This window comes from Amphiura filiformis, chromosome 13 (genome assembly GCF_039555335.1).
Source record: "Amphiura filiformis chromosome 13, Afil_fr2py, whole genome shotgun sequence".
Classification (NCBI taxonomy): domain Eukaryota; kingdom Metazoa; phylum Echinodermata; class Ophiuroidea; order Amphilepidida; family Amphiuridae; genus Amphiura; species Amphiura filiformis.
Window position 1 is genome coordinate 16,551,320 of NC_092640.1, and position 17,547 is coordinate 16,568,866.

Below are 17,547 nucleotides of genomic sequence, written 5' to 3' on the forward strand. Positions count from 1 at the left end.
ACCTGTAACACTTATGCGTTTCCCATTGTCGTTAGGTCTGCCGTCTGTGTTGGTTGACTTCCGTTGACCAAATTTGGGTCTAAATCTCCCCCGTCCACTTCCAGAACTTCTGTTGTTACCTCGTCCATGTCCTATTTTGTTTACCGTTGATGGACCCAACAATTTCTCTATCGTATCTTCAGATCTTAAACCACAAATGAACTGATCTCTTAAATTCTGCTCCAACTGATCTCCTTGAAATTCACATGAAGCAATTAATTTCTTCAAGTTGGTAGCATAATCACTGATAGATTGACCAGGTTGTTGTTTACACGATCTGTATCTGAATCTTTCTGCTACTACTGAGCGTTGTGGTCTATAATGCTTCTTTAACAGGTCTGCTAATTCCTTGTAGGTCTTACCGTGAGGCGGATCTGGGTAGCTGACATCCCGTAAGGTTTTGTAGACATTATTTCCAACGCTACTCAGGAGTATTGCTCTCCTTTTTGGCATCTTATCTTCCGTGTCAGCAATATCCATAGCGATAAAATATTGCGATAATCTATCCAAATAACATTCAATGTCGCCATCCTGATCATTAAATTCCTCAAAAATTGGCCTTCGTGACATCGCGATTGTCGAGTAGATCGTCGATTAGTAAGCTTAAACTCTTGATTGCAAAATTCGGCAGTTACGTGGGTGTGTCGTCTGCTCATGAGTCAAAAGTTCGCGATCAGTAAATCACTGTTTTAAAGTCCCAAAATGTCCGTCGACGTTAGCCAAGTTATCCGTAGGTGCTATAACAGTTCCGTCACCTGAAACTTTGCTGTAGGTTCCATAAAAATGATTCTCGCCGCCAATATTATGTATTTAGGTGGGACTTACCAGAATGGTATAGAGTCCAGTGATTATAATCAAAAGGTCGAAGGCAACGTCCTGGGCGATATCAGGTCCGTATTATAATAAGTAGGGATGGGCGTATTCCAATATACTACACTAATTAATTTACTATTAGCTTTCGGAGATGAATTAATTCAAAACAATAATTATTGACATTGATGGATGTTCTAAAAATCTATTTTGAGGTCGTCTGCAATGGCAATCACTGTGAACAGTATAAGGGCTCTTTTTGAAATTCCCTTACACAGGAAGGTGTGTGCCATCCTGCAGCTTTCCTGTGCTAGCCTTGTTTTGTTAAAATCCTGTGTGATTATAACACTGCAATTAGCCACTCACTGACTTAAATTAGGAGCGCGCTTTCCTGACCGAGCTTTCCTAAGGCGCGCGCTTAGCGAGGGGAATCCTGCCTTCTTTCTGTGTGAAAACGTGGCAGGGTATTTCAATATGAGCCCTAAATTCAAAAGCGATGAGCAAAAAGCAGTGCATCACTATCGCTCAGCGATCAAATATAAATTCAGATTTACAGAGATTTCTCATATGCGTGTCCTTGTTTGCCGGTATTTACACAAACCACATATATATTTTTAGGCTCAACTTAAAACTTACCGTAGGCATTGACTCTCCATCAGAGTCTTCATCCGAATCATGACAGCCTGTACTGGGTTTCTCTAACCCATGTAGTACATCCTGTAAAATGCCAACAATAAAACATATTAACTTGCGTCAAGTTGCGATTCTGTGCTCTGCATCATTATAACGTCTGCAGTGCTGATAATTAGCGCACAAATTTTATAATGATTAATGTAACATGATCTAATACAATCAGACCAGTCAGAAATTTTGAAAATTGAGTTATTACTATATACATACATGTATTTGACAAAACCAAGTGAATATTTACTCACTACAATATTTTATTCTTCAGCAGAGGAGGCTTAAAGGCATTCCTACAATGCACTATGATTGGGAAATTTGATCAATATAACCTAATTTTAAAGGCAAAGTCCCCATTGCCACACACACAAAATCGTAATTTTGAAACTGCAGCCAACGAGTTAATAGTTGAGACTTATGACTGATATTTGATTTTCTAACAGCAAACATTCATATTGTCCCACTGCATTAATTTTATTTCTAAGTCTCGATGTTTTGAATGTTAAATAATTGGATGAAAACACCAGATATTTGCACACAAGCCCAATGCAAGGTATGATCAACTGTACCACATGTGTACAAAAGCCAGACATACAAGGTCAGAAACCCCATTGGGTTGTGGGAATGCCTTTAAACATCCTCTGATTCTTCAGGTATGACTGATGGTCATCTGATCCACTTTCCCAGGAAATTGGTTACCAGTACATATTTCTTAGTCTCTTTCCAGTCTTTAAAAGCGGATGGTAAATATGACTTGGAAAATATGTCCCCTCCTCTCTGTTCATGGTCTTGCTCTCTCTTCTCCATATTTCCATAGCTTCCCATAGGCCTACTTCTCTTTTTGATATGTTCCGCCCAAGGATCTTGGATTCATCCCAGTTTATCACAAGATTTTCTATTTTCTAAACCACATTTACAATCCGCTTTTAAAGATTGGAAAAGAGACTGAAAAGAAGTACCGGAAAGCAGCTTCCCGGGAAGGCGGATCAGATGACCACATCAGTCATTCTTAATGAAGTCCTCCAATGTGAAGGACGAATGTTGTAGTGAGTAAAAATTCACTTGGTTTTGTCATGCAAAAAGGAAATATGTATATATGTGACCATCCACGACGAAACGCTTATAAAGTCAGCCTCCGGTCAATTTTGTTTTATTTGTGTTTGGAAAATATATAGCATAAACTTTAAAATAATATATCATTTGACTTCAAAAGATATCCAGAAGCGGAGTTATGGTTTGTTGAACTTTGCTCCTTCAGCAATAGGTACCTTTATATTTCGGTTGCTACATATGTCTATTTTTCCACATTGCTGGTAATAAATATCAAACAGTCATAATTGGCAGTCACTTCAAATCAGGAATGTCCTCTCATTGTTAATTGTTAAATCCTACCACTTGAACAGGATTTAGCCAAAGCAAACAAATAAGACTAGAGTTCTTTAAGAATTATATACATATAAGACTTATTATCCTCTTCAACAATAGGATTAATGGTTTAAAAGGTGTTTGACTATCACTTACAAAATGAGAAACATGTCACTCCAACTTGAGGTACATATGAATACAACCTTTATGCACATTTTACACTGTAGCTCAGAATACAATTTGCCGTCTTTACGAGCGGTTTGTGGTGGTGGACGGTCACATATAATTTAGTCAACAAACCTAATGAATCTATTCAACAAAATGAATTCCATTATTAACTTGCTCAGTACAAATGCTTTTAAGCACTTAAAAGTCCTTGGCATACTTGGTTACAAACTTTAATACACTACACAAAATAGTTAAAAGATCCGACTGACAATGCTGATTTTCATTATTTCTTTTATATTCTCACAGTGCTGACCAAAGTGTTTTTCAGTGTCATGGGATTTCAGTACTATGCAAAGTATTCTGTTGCCTGAACAATGAATATTACTGAATGAAATGACATTTATCTGAATTACAATGTTCAGCAGTTTGTGTGTAGCTCATCAAAAAGCCATAGCCAGTCCATATTTGGTACAATTACCGAAAAGGGTGCAACTTGCTAGACTTGAGTCCAATCCTCGTTTACGGAGTTTAGGGTTAGGGTTGGGGTAGGGCAGTCTTGTTACAAGACTAGTAGAGTTGCACCCTATTCGGCAATCGCTCCCCACATTTAATATTGGTTACTTACAGGGGAAGTTTTTTTTTAATGAACAGTTTAAAAAATGGAGTTTAAAAATAATAAACCCAAATATGCCCATGTGCTTTTTGGCGACTGGAAGGAAAAGAATAAAGAAGCAAATAATAAAGAGAGAAAACAAACAAATACGTTTTTTTTGTTTTGGTCAGGATTCGAACCTGAGACCCCTTGTGTGCCAAGCACTAAGTCGGCGACCGGTAGCCACAGGTCTTTTGCTGGCCCAGCCAATGAAACCGACCAACTGACCCCGACTTTGGAGCTCTAAGGCCAATACATCAATACATATTTTCTTTTTTAGGCCTTATAATCAGCCCCGGGTAATCAGCTTTGCTGGCATATATACATCACCAAATAGATTATCTTTTTTCTTTACTAGAAATGTATGTACCTTTAAAATGCTGATATTTTTCACAGTTTTGTAAACAACAACATTCCTTTGTTTGGTTCCCTCATCTGTTGTGGAATCCTTGTTGAGTTGCCGAGTTACTCTTGGGACATTATCGTCTCTTGAGGGCGCTTGTTTGTCATCGTCTATGCTACTCTCTGAACATACCATTTGAGGCTCCATTTCTCCGACATCATCCTATAAAATAATGAAGATTATCAATTTCAATAGGCGTAAGAAACAATAAATATGTGTCAACAACAACAGGTAGGTTGATCCCCAGCCTCAGCATTCCAATACATGAATTTTGGATTTGATACACGCATTGCATTGTGGGATTGACAGTGTTCAATTTTACCCGATTTACCTGAATTAGCATCGCAAAATGCTACTCACAATTTTGGAATTGATACTCAAAATCTTAAAGTGAGTAGCAGTTTTTGCTAAATATATATACGAAAATTGATCACTGGCCACTGCATTTGTCTACAAACTTGCAAGAAGGGAGTAAAAAGACAATAGATACAGTTATGGCCGGAATTCCCCTGAAAGTAGGAATGTTTTGGCGAGGGTAAAAAGGTATACAAAAAATCTACAAAATATGGTGAAAACAAACTGCTACTCACAATTTTGGAATTGCTACTCAACTCTGAGAGTGAGTAGCAGTTTTTACTACACAAAAAATAGATGAAAATCAAACACTGGGGATTGAGCAGCGACCAATTTAGATACAAGTCCACTTCCGGTACACATCAACGATAGCTATGTGGTTTGTTTGTACATTATAGTAATGGAGTATCAGATATCAAAATTTATGCTTATAATCAGGGCTGTCAACTCTCACGCATTGGCCGTGAGTCTCACGCATTGGGTCACTTTCTCACGGTCTCACGGCAAGGTAGTATAATCTCACGCCTAGTTAGTAAATCTCACGCAAAAAGCTAGAAAATGAGTAAAATCTCACGCATCTTCATGAATAATTTGTTGCTCCTACCCCCCGCTTTTCATATTCCCGAACGCCGTGGCTCAATTAATCATGGTACAAAATGAACATTGGAGACGGCAAATCCCGGTACGTCCCTGTCTCACGCCAAGCAATTCCAAAAAGTTGACAGCCCTGTTATAAATAAAATATGCTTAAATAAATAAATCAGTGAAATTATTCTTTTTAGATTATAGAATACATTTAGGTTATATATTTGGAAACCGAGTCCAGTGAAATACACATTTGGGAAAGTGTAAATTTACAGAAAAAAACAACGCATCGGCTGGTGTACTGTATCCAAATTTGGCAGTATTGTACTTGTTCAATGTTGCGAACTTTGTGGTTCTTTGGGGCCCATGGTGCAGGTAAGTAAAAAATGCATGTTATAACATAAATATGGTCTTCAAAAAAAGAAAAGATGATGTTTGTTAATGGCGACAAAGGAACAGATTTACAATATACAAGCTATTGGTGACACATACATGTACCTTAGGCTGTCCCTGATAATTTTCAGGATTAAAAAAGTTTTGGCTTTTTAGAATGGTCCCATACTCATGGAATAAAGCTCAGCTGAATGGGTGCATTGACTGCATTCATGGGTGCATTGTAATACCTTGCCTTATTTGTTCACTTTTATTTGTATTATTGTTTAGTGTAATCAGGGTTATAGCTAGCCCAAGTTGAGTGCCGGGTAATTTTACTATCCAATTAGAGCACTGGCTCAGGGTACAATCTTTTTTTTATAATTTTTTTTAATTTTTTTTATTTGTGCCTGGCGGACAGCGCCAGTCACGGGCGGGGCCGCCCACCTATAACCCTGAGTGTAATACATACAATGGGTGTGGGTGGCTCCTCTGATGGTTCTTGTTCTGCATCTGGGTCTTGGTCAGAGTTTGGTTGTGGTGGTGATGGTGGAATGTCATCATTAAATAAATCCTCATCATCATCCTGTGGTTGGATACGAGGTTTCCGATCTCTGGGTGCTTTGCGCATTGTTTTGGAAATGTCTGATGGATTATGTCCAAGATTTAATGATGGGTACAGGTTTTGTTCTGTGGGTTTCTTGTCCACAAAGTGCTCATTGCAAACACGGCTATAGACTTTAGGGGTCCACTGCTTATTAGATGTAATGTCAATTCGTTTGATACGGTTGACCCATTTCTTTCTCCCATCTGGATCTGCACGCTCTGTTGGGAATGCAAAGAAGGTGAATGGAGGTGGACATACACAGCCATGTTGAACTGCACCATGTGGACATCGATGGATTTCGCAGTAAGTGAGCTTCCATCTTCTAATGCCCCTAATGTTGTTGGTACAATCTTTCACTGCACATGAGTAGTTGGCACCATATGTTTTTGACATGATGGTGGTTCATTTTGTATTCTGTAATGGTAAAAAAATGGTAGAACAATGAAGATTATATATGTATTTCATGTTGCAACTATGTCCTAAACCGGGGTGACTTTGGACAATCTGGTGACTTTGGACATGTATAGGACAGGGTTGCTTGATAAAATCACATGATTTTTTTCAAAAAACTAATCGATTTAAATTTGAAAAATATCATCAGATTTTTTTCCCTGTGCCATGCGTGTCCAAAGTCACCCCAGTGTTCAAAGTCACCCCGGTTTATGGTACTTGACAAAATATACATGCATGATGAAGTATACAATTTTGTCAAATATTTTTCAGATTTTCTTTTTGAGTAAGATATGGTAAAGTCTATAAAATTTGTTTGCATTTTGTACATAGACCATGCAGTCATTTGTGTGCTCTCTCTACACATGTGCAAACCTTACTTATTTTAAAAAGCTGGCTTCACTTATACACAGCTTCCCATCATCGGATGAGTAAAGAGTCATAAATGATGGATTAGGCCAAGTAAAAAAAATAACATGTATAATTGTATATCGTCCGGACTTTTTCAAAAATCTGTGAGGGAGGTCCTTATTAGGCCCTTCGCACTTGATTATTAGTTTCCTGTTAAAGATTTTGAAAAAGGGACAAGGTGACTTTTAAATTTAATTATTAATTACCAGTATTAAATTTAAAAGGGCATTTCGTGATCCACAGCATCATCCCCCCCCCCACTTTTCTCAAAAAAAGTTGAGATTTTTATATCACTGGAAACCTCTGGCTAACTAATGTTTCATCATCATCATCAGGCAACTACAAGCTTTTTCCAACTGTTGCGATCTTGGGCAAGCGAAACAATTTTGTTTGGCTGCAGCATCCCTTCAGTATCTCCCAGGAGGTGCTGTACATACTGTAAGTACAGTGTCCGTGGCCGTCCCGGTTTCCTCTTCCCATGTGGTGGAATATAAAGGGCATATTCTTTCACAGGCTCGTCATCTTCAAGACGCAGTATATGGCCGAAAAATTTGAGTTGATGAATTTTGACTCTGGCAACCAGTGAAGTGGTGTTGGTCAGATTGTAGATGGTTTCATTTGGGATCCGATCCACACGCTTGATGTTTTTTCCATGTCCTTGGTGATTACCCATGACTCGCACCCGTACAGAAGGATAGTGACACAAGTTGTCTCAAACAGGTGATTTTTGTTTCGATTGGCAGGAATGGGCTTCTCCAAAGGCGTTCCAGTTTCCAGAAAGCAGCCCAGGCTAGTGCTTTTCTTCTTTTCAGGTCTCCAACACTAGAGCCCATCTTGGAACCCAAGTACTTGAAGTCTGTGACATGGTTGATGGTACTACCATAGACTTCAAGTGCTGGCTGAGTGTTACAGTTTGCAGTCATATATTCTGTCTTAGGGGTGCGCTGATGACAAGGCCTAGATCTGCTGCTGCTGTTGCAGTCCTAGTAAGTTGTGACTGGGCCCGGGCTATAGAAGATTCCAACAGTGCAATATCATCAGCAAAATCCAGGTCATTCAGCATCCTAGCAGGATACCTGCTTGACCGCCGTGGGTAGGTAACAATTCCAGCATCAATTCCAGAAGTTGATTTCTTCAGGAGGTAGTCTACCAGGATAATGAACAGGAATGGTGCCAACACGTCACCCTGAAGCACTCCAGTTGTTACTTGGAAAGGCTCTGAGATACTTCTGAGTTCTGAAGCTGCTGTGCCACTGTCATAAAGGAGTGAGCTGAAATATTCCTTCCATTCCTCAAGCAGTTCATGGTCACTGGTTGGGGCTGATCCATCTCTCTTTTTGACTTTTACCCCTTTCCTTGAGTTCTTTCCAGAAAGGGAGTGTAGTAAGCTCATCAGATTTATAGGAGTTGTTAAGGCTGGTGTTCAAGTTCCTCCATCTTTCTCTAGATTGACGAGACTGTGAAATAGAGTAGGCCCCTACCGCTTTTTGGTTTCATCCCTTTCAAGTTTAAGTCTGATGGTTGCATCTGATACCCAACTTGGCAGTCCGCATGGCTTTTGCTTTCCAATAACTTCCTCAGCAACTTCGCGAACTGCTGTCTCAAAGGTCTCATACCTACATGTATCAGAGATGGGTGTGGCATCATCCATGCTCAAGACCTGGAATCTGTTTGTTAGTTCCCGCTGAAATTGCTCTTTTGTATCAGGATCTTGCAACTTCTTCCAATTGAATTTTGGTCTCTTGCAAGGTTTTCCTTTGCTTGTTCGCCAACTGGCAGCTAGACGGACACTCACAATACGATGATCGGAGTCCACTTCTACAGAATTGTATGCTCGACAGTTGCGGAGAGAATTTACCCACTTGCTGTTTATTAGAATGTGGTCTAACTGTACATGGGTTGTCTGAGGTTGTACTCCTGGCAAATGTTGTAGCGGTATGGACCAATCACCCAAGGATGGGAAAGATGACTATCTGTTCCTATTCTGGCATTAAAATCACCGAGGATGAGATGGATGTTGTGCCTTTTCATACCATCCAAGTGGTCAAATAGAGATGAATAGAAATCCTCCTTGTCAGAAGATGTTGAGCACTCAGTGGGAGCATATACAACAGTGATGCTAAGCTGAGGGTTACCTACATGGATCGAATCCATAGGTTCCTACAGTCACCCATGGAAAACAGGGTACTGAAAAGCAGTACACCATGTCCATATGGGCCAAGGGATGGTTTGTTTACATGGCAATAATTCCTTCAGAATAGGCAATACAGATTCCAAACATATCAAACTTACCTCATAATGTCATATCAGTTTTAGTTGCCCGAGGGGGCACTGGTCATTGACAAGGGGGTATCATGCGTGGCCATGAAGTTTCAAATAGCACCCTAAACAAGTATTTACGAGGTCTGAAAATGCACCCCTAAACAAGTATGACAAGTGCAATTTCATACCCCATTAGAAGCAAGTAAATCAGTCATATTTTGACTCTAAAACCCTTCATGATATTTGGGAAAACACAAATTCAAAAGTTCATAACTTTTAACCTTTATTACATACTACATTTGTCTCAAAGGACCCTAAACACTGATTTATTGTACAAGGTATACCCTTTTTCTCAAATTTCCTTGTTTTAGATACCCTATTCACGATACGTAAGTACAGTGCCTGATCATGAAAAAAGACCCTTTTTACTTGAATCTTTGGCCACGCATGATACCCCCTGGTCAATGACCAGTGGCCCCTTGGGGCCCCTAATAACTCCAAATTGACACAACAATTAATTCTATTTGCTCAATTTCATACCAAAATCAAGGAAAACATGGTTTTGTTATTGCAAAATATCATGGAAATCAGAAAGGTTATACCTGGTCATTTGCAGTAGGCCACTTCAGGTAATCAATATTGGTACTTGAATTGCGTGACTCAGTGACTTTTGCTCATTGTAAGAGTGATAGTGTTGTAAACTTGATTGCATAACATTAAGATTGCCAAATGATATCCTTTGTATTTGAGTTGTCTGATGATGGTATTAGAACTGTCATGGATGTAAACATTAGGCCTACACAAAATGTCAACAAAACATATGCTACTGCAGAACTCTATGCCTGTATGTGCAGTGTGTGTCTGAGGGCCGATCTGAGGGCTGATGACACACATTCGATGGGTGTAAGGGTTACCATGGAATGTTACAAATAGTATCCTCTCGGAAACAGCTTCAACACTCTTAAGACATCTGTGAACCTTCTGAACCTTCCTTCTGAATGTTTAGTCAGCAGGGCGGTTTTCCGCAAGTCGCTAACTTGTGTGGGTTGCGCGCATTTAAATTGCAGGTGTGCCATCGTTTTGTTTTTTAAAGTCTCGTCAGTGTCATCATTCTGCTTGAAGTCTATAGTGTCTTTTTGCTTGAAGTCTACAGTGTCTTTGTGTTTGAAGTCTACAGTGTCTTTCTGCTTGAAGTCCACAGTGCCTTTCTGTTTGAAGTCAACAGTGTCTTTCTGCTTGAGGTCTACAGTGTCTTTCTGCCTGAAGTCCACAGTGTCTTTCTGTTTGAAGTCCATAGTGTCTTTCCGCTTGAAGTCCACATCATTGTCTTTCTGCTTGAAATCTACAGTTGCTTTCTGCTTGAAATCCACGGTGTCTTTCTGCTTGAAATCTACAGTGTCTTTCTAAACAACTTTCTGTGAGGTCTACAGTGTCTTTCTGCCTGAAGTCCACAGTGTCTTTCTGTTTGAAGTCCATAGTGTCTTTCCGCTTGAAGTCCACATCATTGTCTTTCTGCTTGAAATCTACAGTTGCTTTCTGCTTGAAATCCACGGTGTCTTTCTGCTTGAAATCTACAGTGTCTTTCTAAACAACCGTTTAGTCATGAAAATATATGCGCCAATAAAAGGATTAGGGATTAATCTAATGTGATAATCACAACCAGGCACATGTAGCTTCCACGAGTGCAGAGACAGAGAGAGAGAGCCCATCCACGCTCAGTGCACCTTAAGGGCACACAACTATGAATCAACTGGCGTAACTACCTCTTTCTCTCTTTTGTCTTTTAAAGAAAAAAAAGGATCACTTTCCTCACAAGGAAGTGAGGATAACACTACTAAACAACTACTACTAACAACTGACTTGCAGAAACCAATCTAACAGCTTATGTGAATGAAGACACTGTTGGTTTAGAACACTCAAAATAGGCAATGTGCCAACAGTCAATAACATCAACAGTTCAAGAGTCTTTTTGTCTGCAATGACAAACTGACATTCAACATGAATGTAAAATGGTTCAAAGTTCAAAGAAGTAAGCGTCAGTTCCAGAGTTTTCTTTTAGAATTCCAAATGACACATAAATCAGTTCAAAGTTCAATGAAGTGACCATATAGGAGGACACCGATGATGGATTAATGTCATAGTACACAGTGACCTGTCCATTTAGTTTAACACATAGTCTTTCAGGTGCTCAGGAAGTTTGTGAGGGTGCGCTGAACGCCTTTGTGTGAGCAATGGTGGCATGATCTCAGGGCCAACCATACTAGCTTGGGGGATACTTTCACTAACCTCACTGCTGTTACCGGTACATGGATTAGACTGTGCAACCAAACCGGAGGTATTGCTGGAGCTATGACGCTATCGCGCAAGGGATCGCGAGGATCTGACTCAGAACTGGGGTGCAGTGATTAGCATTCCTGGGCAGGGGTCACAAGTAGCAGGTGTGGACAACTCGCCAGGTATGAAAGGAGGCTCTGGAGGAGTACATTCAGGGACCACTTCAACAAACTCGGAATCCTCGGTGGGTGGAGACGACTTGGGAAAGGGACGAGAATCCAGGTCAGGATAATACTGGACCTTAAAGCACTCAGATTTCTTGATACGATAAGAAGTATTCGAAGCTGAGAACCCACAAATTTGCGGATGTTGCACCATGGGCCTTCGATAGTAGTGACTAAGTAGCGATCTCTAGCATGAGATTTCTTGCGATCTGAGTAGAGGTAGACAAGATCACCAACCTCCAACTCTGCTGCTGGGGAGGCAGAGGCTAATGGGGCCTTTGAATGAGCACTGTGTGGGTGGTTGGCTTTTCGCAAGGCATGCTGGGCCTGAATCATTTGACAATCAGTGAAAGGAACCTGATCATTGGTAAACTGGTCTCGCTGAAACCACATCTCACGGGCTGAAAGACCTCGGGATCTGATGCGAGTATTAAGGGCTGCAGTATCAATGGCAAGCGATAATGCTGTATACGGACCACCTGTAGAATCTTGTCTGAGCAACTCATCTTCAAGCTCACGAATGGCTTTCTCAGCAACAGGATTCTTGTTATTATTTTTAATCGACCGATCTCAACCGATAGATGGTAACGTGTGAGAAGTTTGTCATTGGCGAGTCGAACAAACCCTGGTGCTGGGTCAGTACGAATGACTGCAGGGGGGCCATCAAGTGGACGAAGTTCAATGCACAATTGAATCAGGGCATCACGCATAGCGTGCCATGTTGTTCATTCTCGACAATGCAAGAAGCTGTGTGGGGACGTTGAGGTTTCGCGCAGCACAAGGACTAGCTGGCGGCTACGCTTCAGGATATCAGCTGCAAAAGAAATGCCAACTGCATCGGGAGGGTCACTTGAGGACTGCTCGATCAATGTCTTAGGGGCATTGGACAGAGAAGCACACTGGTGACAAGTTGATGTCACTTGATCCATATCAAGAGCATAAAAGTAACGCTGGGTCACCAAACTGAGCTGATGTTTGGAGGGATGGTCAAGTTGGATGTGCAGGGCAGTGAGAAGACCATTTAAGACCTGTCTGGGAACAACAATACAATCGCGAGTTGGGGACAATGGTTGATCACGACGAACAACAAGTAGGCCATCTCTAGCGATAGATGCAACCTGCAAATAGCGCTTCACATCTTTGACAGAAGTAGCTTTCTTTGAAGGGCGAGTGCCCTGAACTAGATGAGCATGTGTTAAATGCGAGATCCGGGCATTCCTGCTGAATAGCATGCCCGGCTGCTTTGCTGGCCCAGAGGAGCTTAGCTTTCCCGGACAGAATGTCATGTGCGGAAACACGAAGGACAGTTGCTTCCTCTTCACGTTTGATAAAGGAGCATATTTGACAAGTGGGCTCAGTGCAGTCAGGGGCATTACGACTAGCAAAGTCTGAGGGGGCGTTAGCTGATCCTGCAAGATGACGAACAGATGCTTGGAAGCGACTGACAGTGGAGAGGAATGTGGACACGCGAGGACTGGCTGAAAACTCACCCGGCAGAGCTTTTCATATGCCTGAACACAAGGTTTGCTGTCAGTGAGGATACATGTCTTGTGTTTGGACTGAATAACATAGGGACTGAAGTGCTTGGTGGAGGCAGAAATAGACAGCGCCTCAATTTCTTGAGGGTAACCATGTTGGCTGTCGATCACGCAATTTAGCACTGAAGAACCCGGCGAGGAAGAGTTTGTCATTGCGGAAATATACAATGTCGACCCAATGCTATGTTTCTTCACGGATCCATCAGTAATGATCCAAAGCTGATCATTGGGATGGGGAAGTGTGACTGCCCTAGCGGAAGACAGTGCTGCTTGAGCCTTGTGAAAAGCAGTATGCAGACTATCAGACCATGTAAGCTCTTCAGTTGATTGGTGCCCAGCTGCAATAGCATCATCTAATGGGGCTACCAGACTGGCACAATTCTGAATGACACGGGCCAGAACCTTGTATGCACCGATGAAGGACCGCATGCCACCAACTTTGCTTGGAGGCGAGCAGCTGGAAAGTGTGGCGATGCTATGGGGGGCTAGCACAAAGGGTTCCATTTGACCAAATCCAACCCAGAATTACTGTCTTTTGGGGGCAAATGACTGTTTTGGAAGCAGAAAGACGTAACCCAGACTTAGACAAAGCTTGCAAAACTTGGCGCCAATTCTCAACAAGTTCATCCACAGTATTACCACCACAGTACAAGACATCAGCGAGATTTGCTACGACACCTTTCTCTAAGAGGTCACCAAGGACACGACACATCAGTTCCTCAAGGGCTGTTTCAGAACCTGGCATACCCATGGCACACCGTGTATACACACGCACCCACGAAAGGAGTTGCAACACCACAGTATTTCATGGACTCATGGGATAAAGGGATTTGGTAGAAAGCACTAGTCAAGTCAGTGGCAATCAAATACTTCCATTTGGCAATTGACGCAATGTTGAGTCCACATTGGGCATTAGAGAGGGTTGTGGCTTGCTATATCTACCGACATCAGCAAATGCAGTAACCAGGCGAAAGCCTCCATTAGGCTTCTTGACAAGAAAGGACGGGTTAAGGTATTCGACACACACACCGACATCTTCAGGTCTAGCAAAGACGCCTGCTTTTTTAAGCTGATCAAACTTTGATTGCAACTCTTGGAGTTTATCCTGTGCATACAATTGGAGACGACCTTTGCGTTGGGGGGGGTTGGACCGGTCCCATATTAACCACAGATTTGAAAGGGCCGACAGCACCATTGTAACCTGGGAAACTAGGGTCAAAAACCTCATCGTACTCATCGAGAAGACTGCGGAAGTTGGATTGCTCACAAGTGCCAAGTATACCATCTGGGTCAAGGGCAACAGCAGCTGAGTAGTTAACCGGTGAACTGGGCTTTGGGACATTGACTGATGCTGCTGCAGCAGTGTGTGTTGGCTTAGAAGTTAGTGATGGTGAAAAAACAGTGTGTATCTGGCCAAGATGTTCATGCTTTCTGATGACAAGTGGCACACCAGTATTGTTGGGAATGCGAACCCTGCCTGCAATACTTGTGATTACATCAGGCTTGGGCCAGGCTTGTTTGGGCGGTAGGAACCTACCGGCGGGGGTATCAACACGGGGCTCAATGGCAAAAGTAGCATCTGATTCAACGATGTCTGCAGGGAGATTTACCTCAACGTATGAGCCTGGCCATATGGTAGTGTTTTGAGAAGGTCCACAAAGTATATGGGCACGACGAACAGTGTGCTGGGATTTGGGGCTCTTGTTGGCGCCATACGTGATAATTGTACCATCTGTCGAATTCATCAGGGCGAATTGCGACATCATTGCATTTCATGAAGGGAATACCTGCAAGGATTTCTTCGTCAAGGTCTCTAACAACTAGACCTTTAAAGACAAAGGAGTGTCTGTCACGAGTAAAGGTGAGGGTTGTTTCCCCAACTACCTTAAGAGGGGATGACCCATCAGCTTGACGGGCAGACTGTGAACTCTGATGAATGGGGCATCCTAATCGTTGGACAGTGTTTTCATGAATGAGATTACCAGTGGATCCACTGTCAATGGTGATGCGGACCGCATGGTGCTTGTGGAATGCATCTACATAAGGAGACTGATCAACATGAATTCGCAGCGCTGTCTGAACATTGAGCTGCGCACTAAGGTCAGATTGGTCAACAAAGGCGCATGCTAAATCTGAGTCGCTGTCACAATCATCAAGGATGTTAAGCTGACGAGCGCGGGCCAGGTATTTTCTGTCCTTTTCAGGGAGGTACGAGCACTCGCTTAAGAAATGCGCATGGTCATGCCGACCAGCTTGCTCACCCAGAGGGCAGGATTTACCAAATGATTTCTTAGCTTTCAATTTAGGCATCGGTCTACGCTGACTACTAGTGCGCATGCTGCGAGCAGCATCGTTTGAGCTCAGCTCATCCAGGAGCGAATCCAGAGCTTGAGAAATTTCGGCTTTGATAGAAGCCAAGGTGCGAGATCTTAGCTCTGTACCGTACCGCTGCTTTACTAATCGGGGCAGATCAGGGTTTATAAGACGCAACCACGTTAACACTACAAAGTTTTCGAGTGTAGGCGTAACCTCCTCATCTTCATCGATGACTTGGTCATGGTGACTGATGCCGCCTCCTTCACGCATGAGGTTGTCTTCGGTGAATGCTACTAGACGCTGGTACAAGTCCTCTGGCCGTTCATCAGGGCCAAGGGTAATATTGTTGAACTCTAGGAAGTGGCCACCTGTTGTTTGGAAGCCAAAATGGAGACGGATGGCTTGCCATATCTTTTTCAGGCTGGTGCAGTTTTTGAGTATTGTATTTCGTGAGATAATTGGACAATAGTTGGCTATTTGTCCAAGCATAAGCTCTAATGCAGCATTTTTCTGGACTGCTGTTTTCCTTTGGGCTTCCTGTATGTCCTCACCGTCGTTAGTGAGACCTCAAGAGGGAAGTTTTTGACTTTTTGCCCCATACCGCTCCTTCAACCAAGTAGGGAGAAAAGCTTGGGTATAATGACAGTGTATACTGGAGGTTATGTTTCCAGCTTTCAAATGAGTTTATTGTTTAGTTCTTTGTTAGAGGCCATTGCTTTGTCGCACAATGTGTTGTGGCCATTGCTGATTGTTTTTACACTCGTGTATGTGAACCAGAATAAAAGCTAATATGCAGCCTTGTTGTTTGTTTGTTTGTTTACCCAGGTTGGTCCGTGAGGAACACATGCTAATCCATGGAAAACCATGGACCGTTCCAAGCTCATACAAATGCACAAGCCTGGATAGCCAGTGCAGGCTTAAGCTTACTGTTTTAAGCTTACTGGTCGCTCACAGTCTTGTGAAAGATCACACAATTAGGGTTCAAGATGACCACCAATTTCGTCAGGAAGGTCAGCTGAGAGACTTCAGAGATGACTGGTTTCGAATCCAAGCTGTCACCACGCCAAGGATTAGGGATTAATCTAATGTGATAATCACAACCAGGCACATGTAGCTTCCACGAGTGCAGAGACAGAGAGAGAGAGCCCATCCAGGCTCAGTGCACCTTAAGGGCACACAACTATGAATCAACTGGCGATGAATGAATCCCTAAATCTGACAGTGTGATTGTTTGTCTTTTATGAATACGCTTGGATTATGCTCGGTGCACAGCTCAGACAACGGAAGTAATAAAATAATAAACTGTTTACAAAAATTTCAAGATTTATACATTTGATCCCGGGCATTTGATAAGCTTACTCATGTACTAAAATCTAATACGATAAGGCCAAGTAAAATAAAAAACATGTTTCACGTCCGAGTTTTTGAAAAAGAGGAGGAAGAGGGGTTTTTTTATTTTCTATTTTTTATCGCAAAATCAGTGTAAATACCCATAATTAGAGCTGTTTTAGCGTATACAATAATGCCTGGAAAAAGGAGGAGGCCTCTTTTTATTTGTTGTTCTGAGAGATGGGCCCCCTCTACCTATCACAAAACCTTATAAAAGTGTTTCTTGTATATTAGCAAGGCTATAGAAAGCATCTCTACTTCCTAGACATATTTTTTGAAAAGTTATAATTGAATTTCAAAAAATAAAAATAAAATTGAAGAAACATCAAAAAAGGAAGCGGGAGGGGACGTTAAACATGTTTATTTTTTTATTTGGCCTAATGACCGAATGAATAATAAATTTAAAAAAATGCTTGTACTTTTTACCTTTGCATCATGTACTGCTACTGCTAGGCTGCTAAGCCAAAAGGTGTCAATTACGCGATGTTTTGTAGTTATAGCAATATCAATTAATGAAGTGAAAATTGACTGAAATACATAATTGAAGTCATAGAAACGTGCATGTGTGGCTAAACCTGCTTCACTTCACTTTATATATCTTCCTTCTTGTTTACGTTTGACCGACCACTTGCTGTCAGCATCCC

General features: G+C 41.8%; 1 protein-coding gene across 1 annotated transcript in view; it reads right to left on the minus strand.

Annotated features, from left to right (window-relative positions):
• Nucleotides 1-17,547, minus strand: part of LOC140168054 (uncharacterized) — a 28,232-nt gene extending 10,685 nt beyond the window's left edge. The window contains exons 1-4 of the mRNA XM_072191358.1: nucleotides 17,330-17,547; nucleotides 5,905-6,453; nucleotides 4,089-4,283; nucleotides 1,486-1,566 (exon numbers count right to left, since the gene is read on the minus strand). Coding sequence (XP_072047459.1) covers nucleotides 1,486-1,566; nucleotides 4,089-4,283; nucleotides 5,905-6,432 — 804 coding nt within the window. The 5' untranslated portion in view covers nucleotides 6,433-6,453; nucleotides 17,330-17,547. The remainder of the gene's footprint in view (nucleotides 1-1,485; nucleotides 1,567-4,088; nucleotides 4,284-5,904; nucleotides 6,454-17,329) is intronic.